Consider the following 19,710-nt stretch of genomic DNA (forward strand, 5'->3'; position numbering starts at 1 on the left):
TTTCCCCCCTCTGCTTCATTTTCTTCCTACCCCACTGTTCCTTCTTTCCTTTTTCCTCCTCTCTCAGCTCTCTGTCAGAGATTCTTCCTCCTCGGGCAGCTCTCGCTATTTTTACTGGACATCCTGCTAACTCAAAGCTGATTCAGTCCTTCAGAGAGGCCACATCTCCTTACCAGCGTGGTGCACTGTCAGAAGTAGGAACAGGCTCCTCAATACATATTTCAGTCATGGGCTTTCAGTAGTTAGAGAATCACCGGTTGTATTGTCAGTTGCCTCCAATGTTGTAGTAGCTGCACTTGTAGAAAACTCCTCTGAACTTTTTTTGCCAAACCAGAGGCCTCTGTTGCAGAATCTCTAAGCCTCTTTTGGACAATCATGCACAACTGCAGAAGCAATCTTAGAAAATATAAAGATGAACTGAAATACGTTGTTTTTAAATTAATTAGTAAACAATCATGACAAATTTGAAAAAACTCTTTGTTGAACCCAAATTATCTGTATGGAATTAGCATTTACAAATAAACATATTTGAAAACAGTCTCCTTCTTGATTTACATGTTGTGGAGAGTGAGGGAGTTATAGGTAGTATTTTTTGATAAAGATAATATGCCCTGTGTGTTGTTATCCTGCCTGAAGGAGGACGCTTAAATCAAAGTAAGCTGTAAGGGAGAAACCAACAAGAAAAGAAACAAGAAAGATAAGGTGCTATGATATAGTATACCAAGAATCCTTAAGAAATTAATGGGAAAACCATTAACTGGGAGAATGGCTAGATGCAACCAGTCTGGAGGCAGGGGGCACACAAAAACCCATGATAAAAGGGAATAGTAGAAGCTTAATGAAGTTGTTCTAAAGAACTGGGGGAGTGGGTTGTTACCAGTCTAAGGCTGACACCCAGACTGACTGAGACACACAGAGAAAGAGAGACCATGCTATGAGGAGCGCGGGCTCTTGCTCGCACCCGGAGATGGGGGTTTGTTGGGCTGAGGGGAACTTACAAATGCTTGAAAGGAAAGATGTAAGGTATAGGTAAAGGGAAATGTGCATATAGGACTCTTGGTTGTTGTTCTGCATGGTTGGTACCTTTGTGTGACACAATAAATGCTTTGTTTTGAAGAAGCTGCTTTGAGTCACTAATCAACCATTGTTGCGGGCTCCTGGAGGATTGCAGGTACCAAACTCAGTTGGGCCTACTAAATTAACATAGGCTGGGAAAAGGTGTGTGTGGGGGTTAGCCAAGAGACCCAACCTAAAAAGGAGTGGTTGGACCACATGGTTCCAGTCAGAGTGAGGTGCCGGAAGCCACTAAGAGATGTACTCCAAGGGACAAAAAGGGGTCGAAAGCACAGCTAGCCCCATAACCATGACACATTCCAAGCCCTCATTTAAGTGAACTGTTTCCTACAGTTGGTGACATCTAGTATCTCAGGAATGTAAAGAACACAGCTGCCTTTATTGCTTTAAATACGTTGTTGACTGTTACAGAAGAAACGCAGAACCCTTCACTCACCTTTTGGCAGATACAAATGCTTTCATTTTAACTTTTATATTGAATTACTATTTTTTTTATCTTTTTGGTTTTACTCTAACTTCAGGTTTTAAATTAAGGAAGCGGTCCATCACAAATGAACCTACTGGAGGGACAGGAAATTGCCCTCATCTGCTTGAAGCTATCCCATGTGAGGAGCCTTCTTGCTATGACTGGCGAATAGTGAGACTAGAAGAGTGCATACCAGACAATGAGAAGCAGTGTGGGCCTGGCACTCAAGTTCCAGAGGTGGTCTGTATCAACAGTGATGGTAAGATGTTTGCTCAACAAATGTATGGTTTAAGTCACTTGCTTGTTCTGAGGAGACAGATTCAGAGTGAAAATGTAACATTGCTTATTTCTCTCAAGTTAGCCGATCTTTGAGACAAAGCCTTTTGAGTAGTATTGATTGCTCTTTATATAGGCCATGCATGGTGTGGCCACCAACTGATGTAGCACTGGGCTCTTCTTTCCATAGATCTTTTCAGATAAAGCTTCTTGAGTGGCCTCTTGAGAAAGGGAAGCTGAAAATAAACAGTAAATGAAAAATGAACAGGAAGACAGAGAGTTATTGCCCAGTAGTATAAATTCTTCCCATCGTAACTTCATTGAATTCCCTGATGTAATTCCACTGATAAATTTTTCCCACAGAGTCCAAATGCAAATAAATATTAAGGGTGAGCAAAGTAAAGTGCATTGCCACTGGAAATATCTGGGAGCTCGATAGTCTCTTTATATTAAAAAACAAAGTATGATGTGTGCTGTGAAGTTGGTTTGACAGCCTGTGACATGCATCAGTCTGCCTCACTTCGCTTGCCCTTCTAGCTATAACAACTTACAGCAGGCAAGAAGAATACCACTATTATTCAATTATCTTTGATGAAAGAAAGAAAAACATTACTTTGCATAGCATTGTCTTAACAACTCACTTTGAAAGCTAGACACCTAAAAAATATTTTAATCTACAAAAGGCTCTTGTGTGAATGTTGGGGTAGTGTCTGTTCTCTATTAGTAATGTAGTCTACTCAAAGCTGCATATACGTTAAAAATAATTGTACTGGCTACAGTAGAGCAGAGACCTGTAAGTACCATATATAGGATTAACCGAGAGGTCACCTGCTAAGTGTTTAGCAGCTGCACCAACTGTTGTTTTATAAATAAACTGGGCACATGGAATTAGAGTTGATTACTTGTACAGACTCTGTATCTGGGTTTGAGCTTTGGCTCTAGATTTTGTTTCATAATTGAGTTTGGGGAAACTAAGAATTAAAGTGTAACTTTTATTTTTGTGTACATAGCTAAGAGAATTGTGTGTTTAGTTTCTAACGGTTTTTATGTCCCAGAATGAGAGTAACAATGTAGAATGACACAACAACATTACTTACATCTTACCCTCCTTGCACAGCAACATTCCTTCTCCCAAGATACTCCCTTTCTGCCTTTACTTGACAATAATAGTAGAACTGTTTCAGATTTTTTGTGTGAAAAAAATTTCTGATGCAAAGTGGCCTTTTGTCAGAAATGAATATTTTTGCTTAACAATTCTGATGTTGAAGTTTTCTTTTCTTCAAACAAATTCAGTAGAATATGCAAACAAAAAGAAAGTAGCCTGGTTTTAATTTTACTGGATTTTAGGTTTGTTTGTTTTTCTTTTCTTTTCTTTGTGGGGAGAGGGTAGAGTTTGTTTGCAACTCTGTAACTTTTGATCAGTTTAGTATGTTGTTAAATAGTGTAACTTTTCCTATCCCCTAACTGGATGATTGTAACTATAATATATTTGGGAGCAAGTAATTGAGTCACTTAACCTTAGCCTTTTACAGAGAAGGCGGTTCTGCTCTGTTTGACCTTGATCCAAAAGCCACTGAAGTCAATGGGTGTCCTTCTACTGGCTTGAATGAGCTTTGGATCAGGCCCTTTGTGAGGGACTTAGGACAGAATTTAAGTTGGGAGGGTTTGGGGTTATTTTTTTTTCAGATATTAACCCTGTTGTTTTTCTCTGAACCTTTCTAAATTCTTGCTGATCAGCTTAGTTTGTTGCTAAATAGCGTACACCTATAGTTTGTGATGTGAGTGCATTTGTCTTATTACCAGTGAGTAGTCTGACTTCTGTGTTGGTCTCTGTGATAGAGGCTGGATAGTGGGCACAGACACTGCTTCTGAGTGAGGGGAGTGGTGATTGCTCATTACTGTAGTTGTGTGTGTCCCAAAGAGAGATATAAATTGTATATTTCATGAAGTGAAGAGGAAGCATTGGGAGAAGAAGCTTTTGGGGTCCTTCTTGGCTGTCACAGGGTAATTTTTGCCAGCTGTGCAATACAGCTTTGTGAAAGCATGACCCTAAACTACATGACAATTCTAAATATTTAAACATTTTTTCTTATTTTACTCTGTAGATCCACTTTTTTATGTAATGATTTCTTAGATGTACTTAGTTTCTATTCATGGCATTGTCTGGTACTTTCTTTGATAGTAAGATAAGACACACACAGTCTTAAATTTTCATTTTACTGTCATTTTATTTTTACTAATGACTGATTTCCTCATTTTGTCTGAATCTGTTACCATTAGGCTTTGTACCATTTCCAGTTAGTTTTCTTTTAAAGGGATGTAAAAGGCTTCTTTATGGTATCCATTAATGTTTTTTGTATGTAAGTAGTATTATAATGATTGCAATTAAAATATTTCTACTGGTTTGAAACTTTTTACCTCTTACACATTTAGGGCCTGATCCAAATCCCAATGAAATCAGGGGGAGGACTCCCACTAATTTCGATGAGCATTGGTTCAGGTCCATAATGGGGAATAATAGTAAAAAAGGCAGAAGCTTTGCTAAGTGTATGAAGACTGTTTCTTTTACATTTAGTCATTCAGACAATTATACACATTGGCCCAGCATTATAGAATGAAAAAATAAGCAATGTGTGGTTTTGTTCATGCTGGTTATTTAAAAAGAAAAGAAGAAAGAGGAAAATATCTCTCTTATAGAAATTTCAGTTGTCATTTTGAAAAAGTTGTCCTGGGTCAGATTCAGAGCTCAATTACACAGAATTACTGAGTTTTTTCTATACTAGCATAAGTGACCTCATATCAGAACCTGGCCCACTGTCTCCAGTCAAACTATAGAAAACTACAGGAACTAATGACAGTTGCCTTCAGCAAACCATGTACTACTTACAGGAACTGAGATTATTTGCACATTAGTCATTGTTTCTTGAGATAAATTTTCTTGGTAAAATCATTAAGGAATTGATTAAGAACATTCTCTTCTGGCTGACAGCTTTTGGCTGACTGCCATGTTGCATTAATACAGAACGCTGCAGAAGCATTCTTTGGTTGGGTTCTTTAAAGTAAAACACATAGGACATGATAGTTATAACCAAATCCTTAATTTATCTACCCACACGGAATTACTGACCATCTCTGTGGGACATTTGGTGTAAATAAGGATTTGTTACTGGAAGCATTGATTGAAAAATATAGTATTTTGTAAGCTCTTAAATATGATAACAAATGGCAATAAAAATTTCATAGTACTGGATTGTGAAAGCATTTGTAGGTAACAAGGTTTGCTATATATATTATCTTCCATGTCAGGATTGTAGTAATTCTTTAACATCATTCAGTGGACAGTGCTGTTTTAAGCTTCATGATTATAAAACTGATATAAAACAGATTAAAATTTGATTATTTTTATGCTGATTAAAGATCCTTTTTAATTCAGTCAATCCAATTCTTCTTCATGTTTTTCAGCTTAGCATTAGGAGAGTGAACATCCTCAGTAAAACCTGGATCAGAATGGATGCCTTTGCATTTGTATGCCATAATATAGTTTCTTTTGGTGGACTGATTTAAAACACATCACTGTGTGTCCCATCACCTCCCATTTGATCTGGAAGAGTAATGCATTGATTTCTGTTAAAAATTAATTAATTAATTAAAACTGCATCTGGGTGATGCAATAAATCAGTGTTTTGTCCAAGAAGGTTCTAGATGGATTGTAGACATGGTATGGAGGGGAAGCCTCAGGGAGTGGGGCAGAGGAATGTTGGAGACTGAACTCCCCCACCGTGCGGCTCCTGTGCCATGGGGCTAGTCTTGGCTCCCCATTCTGGAATTTGCAATCTAGTGCATGGGGTCGCAACACCACTCAGGTTTGGCCTGGCCACCCCTCTATCATGACCTGAGTGGTGCTGTGACCCCGAGTGCCAGGCTGCAGTGCCTGGAGCGAGTAGCCTAGCTCAGCCCCATGGGATAGGAGCCACCACTGTGACTCGCTCTCTAAACTTCCCCTCTGCACTGATGCTGGGACTAGGATTGTGATCCTGGGACTAGGATTGTGGTGCTGGGTGGAAGGTGGTGGTGTGGGTGGTCAGTGCCCCCTCAGCAAGGTGAGGAGGAGACAAAAGCAGAGGAGGAAGAGGACACTGGCCTATGATTCTGGACACCCTCCTTGAATTTGGACCCTGGATGGGTTGCAAAAAAAAGACAACATGCAGTTAGTGGGTTACCTTAGTAAAAAGTTTGGGAACCACTGCAATCAATTATGGATCCCAGTGTAGTGAACCTTTGCTTCTAATTTATCAAATGCTTTTGGAGACAAGAGTTGCAGTTAATTAAGAATATGCTTTTTGCCTATATGCAGAATTAATGTTGAGAAAGTATATAATGAAGTTTAGAATATTGTCCCATCTTTGACTGCAGGGTCACAAGTCCTGGGTGGGGAGTCGGTTACCTCGTCTCAAGCATTAAGTATGTGCTTTTCAAAAAAATATAGGGTGGGGGCTCTCAATCACATGGCTCTGCAGAGAGAACTGGATGTATTTGCACTGGCCTAGGACTTCTATGGTTCTGGGGGGTAAAGCACCAATATTTTTTACTTTTCTACCAAAGCACAAATAGTTTAGCTGTGAAGTTCCCATTATGGACACTCCTGCATATGTTTTTGGTGGGATTACCCACATTTGCAGGTCATGCTTGTTTTAGGCAGAGCTGATCAGTATTTCCTGATTGAGGCAAGGACCACCTTTAGTTCTATGATTGTGCAGCACCCACCAAAATGGGGACCTGGTTCTAAGTGGGGGCTTCTAGGCTCCATCCTAATACAAATAAAAAACAGTAACAATTGTGGAGAATTCTTTAAAACCTTCATTTTTAAAGGTAGTTAATTTGATGCTTTTCAATCTTTCCATTGTCACTTTAAATCATGCCATTGTGAAAACAAGTGAAAAAAGCATAATAGCGTGATTTAAGAATGGATTATAAAACTGGATTTACAGCCTTATGGCTGAAATTCCTTGCTTTTGGGTGTACATTTTAAATCTCTTTTAATTCTTATTTTCTCCAGATGTTAGTGAAATAACTAGAATGGGTACTTAAAGTACAAATTTATACAAAATATATGCAAGAAAGATAATATTTAAATGTATACATTTGTGAATTAAATTAAATACTAATCAGTTCTGAAACCTTGTGCTAAATAGTTCAGGGGTGATATTCTCTCATTGGAGGCAATGAGAATAATTTATGTATATTCAGAGGAAAATATGTGTACAGACAGAGAGATTTATGTTGGTGCTATGTATTTATATTTCCTTCTATTTCAGCGGTTCTGAAACTTTAGCAACCCAAGGACTCCAATTTTGATTTAAATTTTTGGGGGACCCATAAGCCCCCGCCTCAGCCCCAAGTCCCACCCCCACTCCACCTTTTCCCCCAAGGCCCCACCCCTGCCCCACCTCTTCCCGCCCCCTTGCTCACTTCATCGTCGCTCACTGTCCCCCATCCTCACTCGCTTTCTCCAGGCTGGGGCAGGGGGTTGAAGTGCAGGAGGTGGTGTGGGATGTGGGCTCTGGGAGGGAATTTGGGTGTAGGCTCTGGGCTGGAGCAGGGGGGTTGGATGCGAGAGGGGGTGTGGGCTCTGGTACCTTACAAAATAATTTATTAGTGTTTTTGCCAAACATTTTTATAAATACATTAGAAATTTTCAAGTGATAGGTTTCTAACTGCTACTTTGGAGCAGCACTGTGTCTTTTGTTTCCTTATAGCACCATCAGCACTTTATCTTTCCTCACCTCATTCTGTTTAAAAGTGGCCTTTTGGCCTGATAAATTGATCTGACTTAGTCCCATGCCTACAATTGATTTTATTCTCAATGGAACTGTCATCAAACTTTCTTTTTCTTTTTTAACCAAGATGACATGTGATTGGTTTATTTGATTGTAGAAGGCAACTGTGCTTGGTTATGATCAATACATTTGTGTTCACTGCTCCTGATCGTTCTCAATATGACTACATTAACAAATGAACCCTGAAATGTTCCAACCCCTTGTCAAACTGTGCAGCAGAAACCTACTCCCATTCGGTAGGAAATGCTGTGCTGTTGCAGTGCAGTGGGTACTTTCTGGGAAAACATTTATGATACCACTGTATTAAATGTGCTGTGGTATAAATTTTGATTATAGGAAGTACTGTGGTAGAGTCATTACAACATTTTAGCATTTTTTTACGTTTTAACAATATCCACTGTAATAGTAAATTCAAATTCTAAATATTTTCTATTGATAAAAAATGTTATCAAATATATTTTATGTCAGTGAATATTAGGTGCTAACAGAACAGGGAAAAAGATCATTAAATGTAACATCCAGAATAAAAAGAGGAATTTTCCCTTTATTTTTTAAGTTTTCCTTTTGTAATATCTACACTGTGTTTTCTCAGTCCATTAAGGTGGCATGCCAGCCAGCAATGCCAATTATTAAATTGGCTGAACTACACTGTAAGTGACATCAGGTCATGTGATAGCAATACTAAAATGGGCCCTCGGTATGTGCAATATGGTCACTCAGCGTGTGCAAGTTTATGAGGTAGAGAGCCAGTTATCATGGCACATCAGTAGAGCTGAAACATTCTTTTTTCTAAGAGACATCTACATGACCTCCAAAAGCTGTGTTTAGTTTTCAACTCATGTACTACACCCTGGGCAGAAGTCGGGTACAGTTAGAAATTGACAGTGAAAAATAAGAGACAGGATTAATTAGTAAAAATAAACGTTTAAAAATGGAAACCAGAAAATGTCCCGGTGTTCTCACTGGTAACAAGAGAAAGGGAAGAGAACATTTTCCTCTTCTCCCATAGGAGAGAATTCAAGGATGAATAAGGTGTTGGCATTTTCAAGGGAAAAAATTTAGTCCCCTCCGCCCCCAGCTGAATACCTGAGGATATTGCATTTTTAAAATACATTTCGGAGTTAACATAGTTATGGGAAATTATTTTTTTCCTGTTGTTGCTTAATCTGCCCTCCCTACATATGTGACAGATGGCGCTGCATTTTACATCTAAAAATAATTATTTGGATGGGGGGGGATACTGTTCCTCTCCCTGTTTTTATCCCTCTGTGTCAAGTTAGAGGCTGTATCTACATCACTGTAATCCTGATAGATGACTGTAATATAAATGGAGATACATATGATCTCCCGTTACCAAACATTACAATGGGATTACAGGAAGCATTAATATTGTATCCCAGAGTGTGGGTTAATTATTTTTAACCCATTATAGCCTAAGTATACATTGGAATTTAGTCCTCTCATTTTCAATAATTTTATGAGGAAATACGAGTTTTTAAATGTTTTCCTGATGCATTTTTAAGATTGTCCCCATATTGCTTTCATGATTTCATCTTTCTGAGAAGGTATTTTTCTTTGGACCTGTTTGTTCCTGTGACTATTATGCATAGAGGGAGTCCAGAGCTAGTGCAGAAGGGAGAGAGTAGTTATTATGGAGAATGCCATCTTTATAGAATACTCTTCTGGTTCTCCATTACACCTCTCAGTAGCCCCTCTTCCTGAGTATCCCAGGATCAGAACTTTGTGTAGATTCAAGGACAGGGAAGAGAAGGTGGAGCTATGGAGTAGTCTATCTCTCAGGCATACTTCTCCTTCAGACCCCGTACATTTCTGATCAGCTATCTGGGATGAAATAACTCCTTCTGGCTCCCCTCTGTAGCTGCTGATGTGCAGCGATGTGAGGAGATTAGCAAAAAGAAGCTGTGCTGTCAGCTGGGACTAGGGTGAACAGATGTCCCAATTTTATAGGGACAGTCCTGATATTTAGGGCTGTGTCTTATATAGCTGCCTAATACCCTCCACCCCCTGTCCTGATTTTTCACACTTGCTGTCTGGTCACCCTAGCTGGGACTGAGGTGAGGACAGTAGGGTTACTGTGAGAGGCTGAAGAAAAGAACAAAGGTTCTGGTAGATATCTCTGAGTTAGGGATAGATTTCTGCAAAGATTCTTGAATTTTGCAAGACCACACCACTTGCACAGCTCACTAACTAACAAGAGAACCTTCTCAACAACAACACACAACCACTTGCTCCTGTGTTTAGTGAAGCCTCTTCCATAGTCAGCCCTGCTTCTTCCTTCCCTTAGGAAGTAGCCAGGTCTGGTAGGTTTTGAGCTCCACCTACCTTTGCCTTTCAGTTATTTCTGCCTGGTCCTTGAATCCAGTATCATAGAAAAGGGAAGAGGTTTTTGTCTGACTCTTTCCAGGTTGCCCCAGATGGGTATTATACTGTCATTATGAATATTTATTTTAAGAGGGAGAAAACAACCATATTTGATTTTCTACGGTTACATTTTAAAAACAGTAGAAGGCCCAATTGCATATACACAGTCGTGCATATGGTCTGATATTTGCACATGTAAGGGACAAGTTAAGTGACTCTGTGGTCATTTCTGTATGCAGTTCCTGGTTTGTGTGGGCAGTCATGGTAACTGTGTGCACAAGATGCACTGGATACAGTTCCATGTGTGTTTGTGTGCACAACTCTCCTATTTAAAAACATTCATCTCTATTCACTTTATTAAATTAGTATTTTGAAAATAGTGTCCCAAAGTATCATATTTCTTATTTTGCTAAGAATATATAAGAAATAATAATATAAGAAATTATTTTTATTGTCTTTTATCAAAACATATGCATTTTTAAAAAGTAAAGGACTCTTCTAATAGTAGTGTTAAGTTCTGTTTTGAAACAAGAATCAGAGTAAAGTTGCAAATAAACCATTAAACCAGCTGATCTCAATACAATGATCTTTTCATTTAATCTATTAGAGAAACATTCTTAGACCTCAGCATCACCAACAGATATGAGAAACATTTGAATAGTGCCATTGAAATCAATGCCATTTCTACTTAGCCTTCTTAAAAGAAAATGACTTCACGAATATTAACTATCAACTAATTAAGACATAATTAAATGCAAATACTACTTAACAGAAGTAATTGAGAGAGAGGCCTGTGGTTAGGGAATTAGTAACTGATTTAATACACACAGCTAACAGCATCACCTAAGCAATAAATTGGACTGCAAGAACTACTGTAGCTGATAGTGATTGCAAATGCACTGTAGCTGTTTTGTAAATTGCTATGTAATGCCACACCTTGAAGATCCTCAGTTTTACAAGAATTGTGTTAAGAAATCAATGCAGAAAAGCAATTAAGTTGCATGAACCTACTAGATTCTTATGATTCCTATGGTAAAGAAAACTAAAATGAATCAGTTTCTTATTAGTTAGTAAAACTCCTATGAGTAAAATTCCTACCATGCTCCAAGTCATGCTGACATTTGGGAATGGACACCCACTAGAACTATACCAGTTTGTTGATAGATTTTGCTCATCTTCCACTTGAAATGTGTTGTCCCAGTTCAGCTGTGACTTTCCCTCTCTTTTTTTGCATATATTTGTACAGAATAGTATCAAATCTATGTTTCTGCTGTATTACTGTGGAGAAATTTTAAAGGACACTAATTTTCAACTTACGGGAAAAATACAAAGAAATAATATCCACTAACTTGTCATCCAGGGATCACTGAAAACCAAGGAGGCAATCAGAGTACAATGTGTAGAACGTATATATTTTAGTCAATGATCCACAAAATTTCTGAAAATTGTCAGTGCATGTCAGAGAGAGAGAGAGAGATTCTTCCATGTCATACAAGTGGTCATTCAAGAACTGGAATAGAAAAGAATTTCACAGAGAAAAATAATAGTTTTGCTATTATTAATAGGACTCTCCAATTTTGTTATATTGATATTAAAGCTGCCTTACAGTCTCTCTGATCTTTAGACAGAAAAATAGGAGCAAATATTATCTAGAGCTTATAAATGGTGCTGAGGTAAACAGAAGATTGTATAGTTCTTTGTATGACAACCAAAAATATTTACTACAAGGAAATTATTGAATTGGTAAGAGCAAAAGAGCAAAAGTTCAGACTTTGCTTCATGGGCTGTTTTACCTCCAAAACTCCTTCTTAAAAGGCTGGTATGTTCAAGAGGACTATAAATAATGACAAATTGCAGGTAAATGTCTTTTGTTCTGTCTACAATGGTTTATTTGATTAGGTTTCCAGCGATTAACTTCTCTACTACCCTTACAGAATGAAAACTGGGTGAGCTTCTGCTGGTAGTGCATGGATTTTAATTAGAGACATGTAGTGAGAGAGAGAGTGCCTTCCTCAGTCAATACTATATAAGAAAAAAGGTGAATTGACTAAGGAACCTTCAGTTTCAGTGTGAGGTGTGTTTCATTCTAAATTTTCATTCAGTGCCCCAGAGGCAGTCAGAGTAAGATGGGGGGAAAGGAGATAGCAAAGTGCTTTTGTCTCTAGCAGCTGTCAGGTTCATAAAAGGGCAGAAATAATTTTTAACGTGCAAAATATTATGGACTTCTGTTCTTTACAATGCATTTGTCACAATTTTATTGTACCTCTCTCTCTTCCCTATTAGTCATTATTGGCTGCCACAGTATGTTTTGGAGGGAAAGATTAGTGTGAGGCCCTGGTCTACACTTAAATGTTAGCACTTACACTGCTATGTCACTTGGGTATGTGAAAAATCCACACCCCTGAGCAACATAGGTAAGCCTACCTAACCCCCAGTGTAGGTAGTGCTATGCCAACAGAAGAATTCTTCTGTTGACCTCACCCACACCTCTCAAGGAGATGGAGAACCGTCCTGTCTACACGGAAGCACTACAGTGGCGCAGCTATACCGCGGCACCTGTGCCGCTGTAACAATTCAAGTCTAGACAAGCTCTCAATTGTAAATACAAAGCCAGAACTTTATGATTTCCAGTACTAGAATGCAGGGTTTTTCCTCTTCTAGAGAATTTTGGGGGAATCTAAACACTGGTATGAAAGCTAGGAAATGGTAGCTGTCAAGCATCTCATACTGTGTGTTGGTGGTTTTTGTAATCTATATAATTACCCATTCGAAATTAAACTGAAAAGCAGCTATATCTAAGACAAGATCTTTAAAGGTGAAAGTCTACTGTGCTAATTCAGGTTTGTTCCAAATTTATAGTGATTTCCCATATTTTATTTTATTTTTACCTGCCTTGCTTGAACTTTACCTTACGTTGTGTGCTTTTTGTTTGGTTGGTTTCGGTTTTTTGTTTTGTTTTGTTTTTTTCCAGAGTAGTGTGATAACTATTCATTAGCACAGTGGTTAGTTACATCATTATAATCCCACTTTGACATGCTTATAACTTTCTGAAACAAAACTCACATTTTGGATTGAAATTTCCCTTGTTTGCTCTCTTTGCAGAGGTGAGGCAGGAAAACATTTTTTGGACATTTCTGAGTTACAAGAGGGTAAAAAATGCATTGTTCCCACTTAAAAATATAATCACATTCTTTTCCCTGTAGGAATACCTCAAAAACTTTGAAAATATGGCATTTAAATAATCCTCAGTGAGGAGTTATATGGTTCGCTAAATTTGATGAGAGGTGGGGGAAGGAGTGTTAAAAATAAAGTTAGCAGCACATTAAAATCAATTGAGGAAACATTACAGAAACTTCCACAAGATTACGTATGTAGACAGGTTTATCTCCACATCTAAGTTAAGGGCCAGACTGTACTGGATGGGCACAGAGCACACCCTGCAGCTGGGTCCCACATCACACCCCTAGCCAATTTGCGGTCAGTGGTTAGCTCGCTGTGAGGATGTTAGGAAGGAATCAAGAACTACAGTTATGCCCATCTGTTGCATCAGAGCTCAATAAAGAGAGATGGCTCCTTCTGTCCCTGCCCACTATACACATACAAACAAGGGCCAGGCACGATCTTTCCCTAGGCGCTGTCTGTCTATATAGGGAAATTACATTGTGTTAGAACAGGGCCCTGAGGACTCATAGTAACTAGCACTATATAAACTTTGTAGTAGGAATTGTTTTTAACATTGTGTCGGCTGCTTGTGATTCATCCTATGGTATACCACAGCTGGCTGACACAAAGTTAAAAAGGATGGCCCTGTTTACACTGAACATTTTATATCATGTTAATTACTATATTTCCTCAGGGTCATGTTCTAACATGCTGTAACTTCTGAGTATAGACAATCCCTGAGGGTATGTCTACACTGCAGTGTAAACCTGGGGTTAGTAGAACTTAAGTTAGGAGACCCTGGGTTTGTTAACCTAGGGCTTGAGTGTCTACACTTATATATAGCCACAGGTTAGGAACCGTTGAACCCTGAGTCCCAGCCTGGGTCTCCCATGTCTACATTGCGTTATGCAGGCCCGAGTCCACCACCCATAGCCTAGACACACTTCCAAAGTGTGGCCGTTCTAGCCCTTTGTTTGTGGTGCAATAGGAAAACTTGACTGTTCACCAAACTTGACTTCCAGAGGACAAAGAAAGTCGACCGATGGGATTTTGGCAGACTCCCAGAGTACGAGTCCATTGAGGCTGCATCTACACTGAGAAGCAATAGGTATGTCTACATCGCAGTTAGACACCCATGGCTGGCTTGTGCCAGTTCTTTCAGGCTCATGGGGCTCAGGCTAACGGGCTGTTTAATTGTGGTGTAGACATTCTGGCTTGGGCTGGAGCCTGGGCTCTAGGACCCTGTGAGGTGGGGAGGATCTCAGAGCTCGGGCTGCAGCCCAAGCCAAAACATTTACACCCTGATTAAATAGCCACACAAGCCTGAGTCAGCAGGCATGGGCCAGCTGCGGGTTTTTAGTTGTCGTGTAGACATACCCAATAAGGCTTGAACCCGAAGTCCCAGCTTGACTCAGGCTTGGACCTTCCAGGACTATGGGCTCCTGGGGCCCTGGCCGAGCCCTGGGTTAGCACGAATTGTGTGTAGATGGAAGGGAGGTTAGGCTTGAGCCTGAGTTTGAACCATGAGCTTACATTTCAGTGACGATGTACCCTAAAGGTACGCCTACAAAGGGTAAAAGACCCACGGCCATGGCTGACCTGGGTCAGCGGACTTGCCCTGGCGAGGCTAAAAATCACTGGGTAGATATTCAGGCTCAGGCTGGAGCCTGAATATCTACACAGTGATTTTTCAGCCCCGGAACACAAGGACCTCGAGCCCAAGTAAGCTGATCCATGCCAGCCGCAGGTTTTTTATCCCTGTGTAGACATACCCTAAGTGTCTAGTTGTATGAGTTAATTAACTCCACTGATAAAGCTTGTTAGCTCTGCAAGTCAGATAACTGAAGATAGAGAGCTACCAGCTCCACCTGCAAAGCCAGAGGAGCTTATAAACTCTATGAGCTGAATACTTGTAAAGCTTCTATTTTCTTTCCTTTTTTCTTCTCTTCTCATCTTTTCTTTAAAATGCCCATAAGACATTTTATGCAAAATCTATATTAATACTTAACTACATTTGTAGAGTTGGCATAACAAAAAATTAGAAAATGCAAAAACTAAGGTTCCAACAGAAATGCTAATTCAGTGGCTTTGTGTAGATATGCTTTGTGTATGCTGTACACATAGAGGCCATATTCTCACTCTAGCAGCACAAAGCAGCTTTAAAGTTGTCCTAAGTGGCCAATTGAGGATCTCCTTGTGTAGTTGAATCCCCAGGTGCCACAGAGCGAACTCCAGATATTGCTGCTCTGAAAGCATTTTTTGAGAGATCTTGGTTGGCATCTGCTCCACTCCAGCAATTGCTAGCTGTTGCAATGGCCTCATGGGGGCCACCGTAGGTGAATGTACTTTTATACTAGTCCTTAGGTTGCCCTGGAAATTGTGGGAGGGCAAAGATGGTATAAAGTTGCCTTTGCCATCCCTTTTCCCCTCTCCCACCAGATCCTGCACTGAGTGCAGGTTTGCCATTCCCAAGGATTGGGACCTGTATGTGTAGTAAAATATGTTGCATTGTATGTCCAAAATATATGCCATAACTCACCCAGCATATGTAGTGCTTTTGAATTAGCATTGTTTCTGAATCCTTAATTTTGCATTTCCTGATTTCTTATGATTTTAAACATAGTCTAAAAAATGCTTGAATGCAGTATTTGTCCATTTAATACATCAAATTTCCAGCCATAGCATTGTGACCCTAATCAACCTTCCTATTTTAATATTTCATTACATTTGTTTAGTCTCTATTTTTTATTAAGTAAGAAATAGCAGTTTTTGTATCAAGCCCATGTTTCCTGTGATCTACTTAACAATCACATCTGTTGTACCTCAGAGGAGGCCATCATATGACACTTCCAAGAAGTGTAGAATTCTCAAGATACCACCACAAGTTGGCACTTAGACATTTCTTCTTTTACAGCCTCAGAAGCACAAGTACAAACATTAGGGACTGACTTCAACCTATTTGGACTCTAACCAGTGCCAAGGCACAAATCTGTACAATGTTAATTTCTAGGCTGGATTGTATGAGTTTTTGTTTGATGAACTTCAGCACGCGGCCAGACAGATTCTTGCAGACCTGAGGCTTCCACAGTCTACAGTATTTATTACTGTATGATGATTACATTTTGTGATAAATAAAAATTGTTTTGTTGACATTTAAATCTCTCCAGAAATTTCATCCAGTTTATTGCAGTGACTGTTTGACTGTATGCATCAAGTTGTTAGGTTCTTGCCATTCAGGAACTCTTGTTGATTGCTAGACATGGGGCCAAGGCTAAGGTTTTCGTTTTCCTTGTGGAATGCTTCTGTTCCTATTGTACTTTAATCTTAGAGGAAAGTTAAGTTGTCTTGTGTGGCTTATTGAGTCCAATAAAGGTTTTACTTTACATTTGGGCTTTACAAATAAAGGGCCAAATGTTCCTCTACGTGCCATCCCATTTGCTTCAGGCAATTTTTATATGCATGCACTGTCTTAATAGAGCTGGTTTTATTATATTGTCTTCAGTGTCCTCGTTTAGAGCCTGCTTTGGGAGTGCAGTAAAAGGGATTGTTGTGCTAAATAACATCACATGGAAATTTACTCTGATACTTATGAGCACGAAGCCTATTCTGCTGTAGCAAGAGTTTGCCATTCACAGGGTGCAGGTGATCTGTATAAGTCTGACTTGTTGGTCTAAAAAAAATAAAGTGCTCCTTGCCGGTTGGGCTAGCTTCAGTTGTGGTGCTGGCACATACACAAATGGAGGGTGTCAGTAGCAGAAACTATGCCCAGAGGAAGCTTGTAGTGATGTCATCTGTCACCCTTCCACTGGGAGCTGGCATGACATTGCCTGGGGAAGAGGGTGAGGTTGAGGTTAGGAAGACCACTGATGGGGTACTTGTAGAGCCCAAGTAAAGACTAAATCACCTCTTGACACTTGTGGACTCCTTGAAGAACACAGCCTGGCCTTTCCTGTGGTAAAGAGTGAATCCCTTCCACCCCTCCTGGGCACAGAAGCTCTTGCACATGCAGTTTGCACCTCCCTGCACCAGAAAGTGAATCTAGCTTGGCATCTGCATTATACATTATATCATAGAAATATTGCCCAACTAGGTAGGCACTTTTTAAAAAATAGGAGCTGTCACTCAAAGCTGAATTTTAATGAATGTCAGCTAATTTATGAGAGTTTAAGTATCATGCAAATAAAAGAATAACATTAAAGGAAAATAGAAAAAAAGTTGAAAACATAGGAAAGTAAGTTAGGAAAGAGTTAGTAAAAGGAGCTGTAGAGGGAAGGAGCCAGAGCCCACTGAGGGAGGTTGTGGAGTAAGAGAGGGTTGTGTGAGGCCTTTTACAAGGATGAGGTTCCACTGGGATTGCCAAGTGACTGTCATGGAGCCTGATGGGTTGATTTCAAAGGTTCAGATAATTTAGATAAGCACCCAACCTTTAGAATACTTATACAAAATGAGCCTCAGAACTTCACACGTCACTAACTCTGTCAAGGAGAGGTTTGAGGTTTTGCCTGTTGTGACTTGAGAACAAGTGTGAATAAAGGATTTGACAGGAATGAAACTGGGAGACAATAGTGTACCCAAAACAAAACAAGCCCCCTTCACTGCCCCATTTTAGCAGGAATCTATTTTTAACCCTATGTCATATTATAGCATTCATTAACAATGCTGAGAGTAACAGTATGCCATTGTAAAAACTCTGATTTTCAGGAATTTATCTTTTCACACAAATATTTTTTTAAAGTTTGAAACTCAATGTGTACATTCCTGGCCTGTGACAGAGAGGCTTTAAGATTCATGTAGTCTCTATTTAGCTGGCTTCTTAATGGTTCAGATTATTTTTATTCTTTTTTAGTAATAGAAGGCTAACTTTGTGCTTGGGAGAAAGCAAATTTTTGTAGACTTGTGATTATCAGTACCCACAGCTCCCACTGACTTAACCTTTGACAATAAGGTCATCTGTTATTAATATTAACTGGAGTCTTCACTGCTGAGACATAAAGAGCATAGTAACTATTTTTTACCAAATATTTTGTTGTATCAAGGACTAAATTCATAGGAAATCTTGATGTGAAATTATTTCATTGACATTAGCTATTAAACGTTTGATCGAATGGAATGGAGTGGACTGTCTCAGTCAGTTCCATTGAGAGTGTACATATTTCAGTGAGATCTCAATGGATGAATAATAATGCCATAGAGTTTTTTCTATGCTGACATTTGATATTACAGGGATTCCGAGACAGCTATTTTAAAATGCTCAGCACAGTACAAACAAGAGAAATGAAAGAAGCAAACTGTAGTATGTTAAAGTGTCATTGACAGGCTGTGATCTTTCCATCTCGGTAAAGTGTTATAAATGGTGAATGGAACCTCAGAAATCCGTCCTGTGTAGTCCCCAGAATTATTGAAAGTGATTTCTAGAACTAGGTTCTCATTCTTTGATGCATGTACATTATGGTGACAAGACCATGTCTCTAGAAGACTCATTTTGGCCCCAAACTGCTTAATCCCTGGTTTTCCTCTGCTATTCAGAATGAGGGTTTACCCTCAGGAGAAATGTGCTTCTGTCACTGTTAGTGAAACCTTTTGGTACCCATTTACTCATTTGGCAGTATTCATGTACCTTGTCCCTGGACTTCATTCTTCACAACACTGTGGAGCCAGGAGCCTCCATCCATTTACACCTCTCTGTACTGTCCTTTGCCTAAATAGCTTCTGTGTTTTCCTCAGTGGTAAAGTTGGACTTCTTCTCAATAGCTGGTTCAGCGTACAGGGCTGTGCAATGAAGCCCATTCTTTTCAAGTTCACTAAAAGACCTCCAATGAAGGATTTGTTTACAAATCTTACACAGAAGTAATGATAGAGAATCTAGATCTAGAATAAGATCATTCAAGATAGATCTTCGACCCAATTACTTGTTGCAGTGTTCCTTATTGTAAATTAACTAGTGTTTTGTCCATTGTGTAGTTGTAGATTCCTAGTTTTAACTGTAGCACTTAATTTCCTTCCTGACATTAAATGTAATCCTGGTATTGGTGCTCCAGCCCCTACTCCCTTAAAAAAAAATTCCATTAATGAGACTTTTTAAATTCCATTAATGAGACTTCTAACCATATAATTAGATGTGCACCTCAGCTTGACCCAAGAGAACCCCAAAACATCTGTGGCCGAGCCAGAGACAGATGTTGGCCCTGCTAATTAACAAAGAGCTTTTAGAACCAAATAAGGAGCTTTGTTCCCATCCTGCTTAAACACTTTACACATTCTGACACCCAACTTTAATGCAAAGGTGGGGTTGTTTTTTTTGTTTTTGTTTTTGACTGAGTTGTGCATATTAAAACACAGGGGCTGAGAAAACTACATGAACTGAAAATTAAGATTTTTTTTTTCCCCTGAAACCTCTGGAAATTGAGCCTTCTCACTTGCCTGGCCCTAATATACTACATTGTTTGGGTATATAATATATTTTGTTCATGTGTATCATATATTCATGATTTCTTTACAGTTGCTATGACCCAC

At 39.2% G+C, this 19,710-nt stretch overlaps 1 protein-coding gene across 1 annotated transcript in view; it reads left to right on the top strand.

Annotated features, from left to right (window-relative positions):
- The window catches only part of THSD7A (thrombospondin type 1 domain containing 7A), a 496,216-nt gene that overhangs the window by 362,570 nt on the left and 113,936 nt on the right, over nucleotides 1-19,710 (top strand). The window contains exon 8 of the mRNA XM_074945848.1: nucleotides 1,596-1,799. Within this exon, the coding sequence (XP_074801949.1) occupies nucleotides 1,596-1,799 (204 nt within the window). The remainder of the gene's footprint in view (nucleotides 1-1,595; nucleotides 1,800-19,710) is intronic.

This window comes from Natator depressus, chromosome 2 (genome assembly GCF_965152275.1).
Source record: "Natator depressus isolate rNatDep1 chromosome 2, rNatDep2.hap1, whole genome shotgun sequence".
Classification (NCBI taxonomy): Eukaryota; Metazoa; Chordata; order Testudines; family Cheloniidae; genus Natator; species Natator depressus.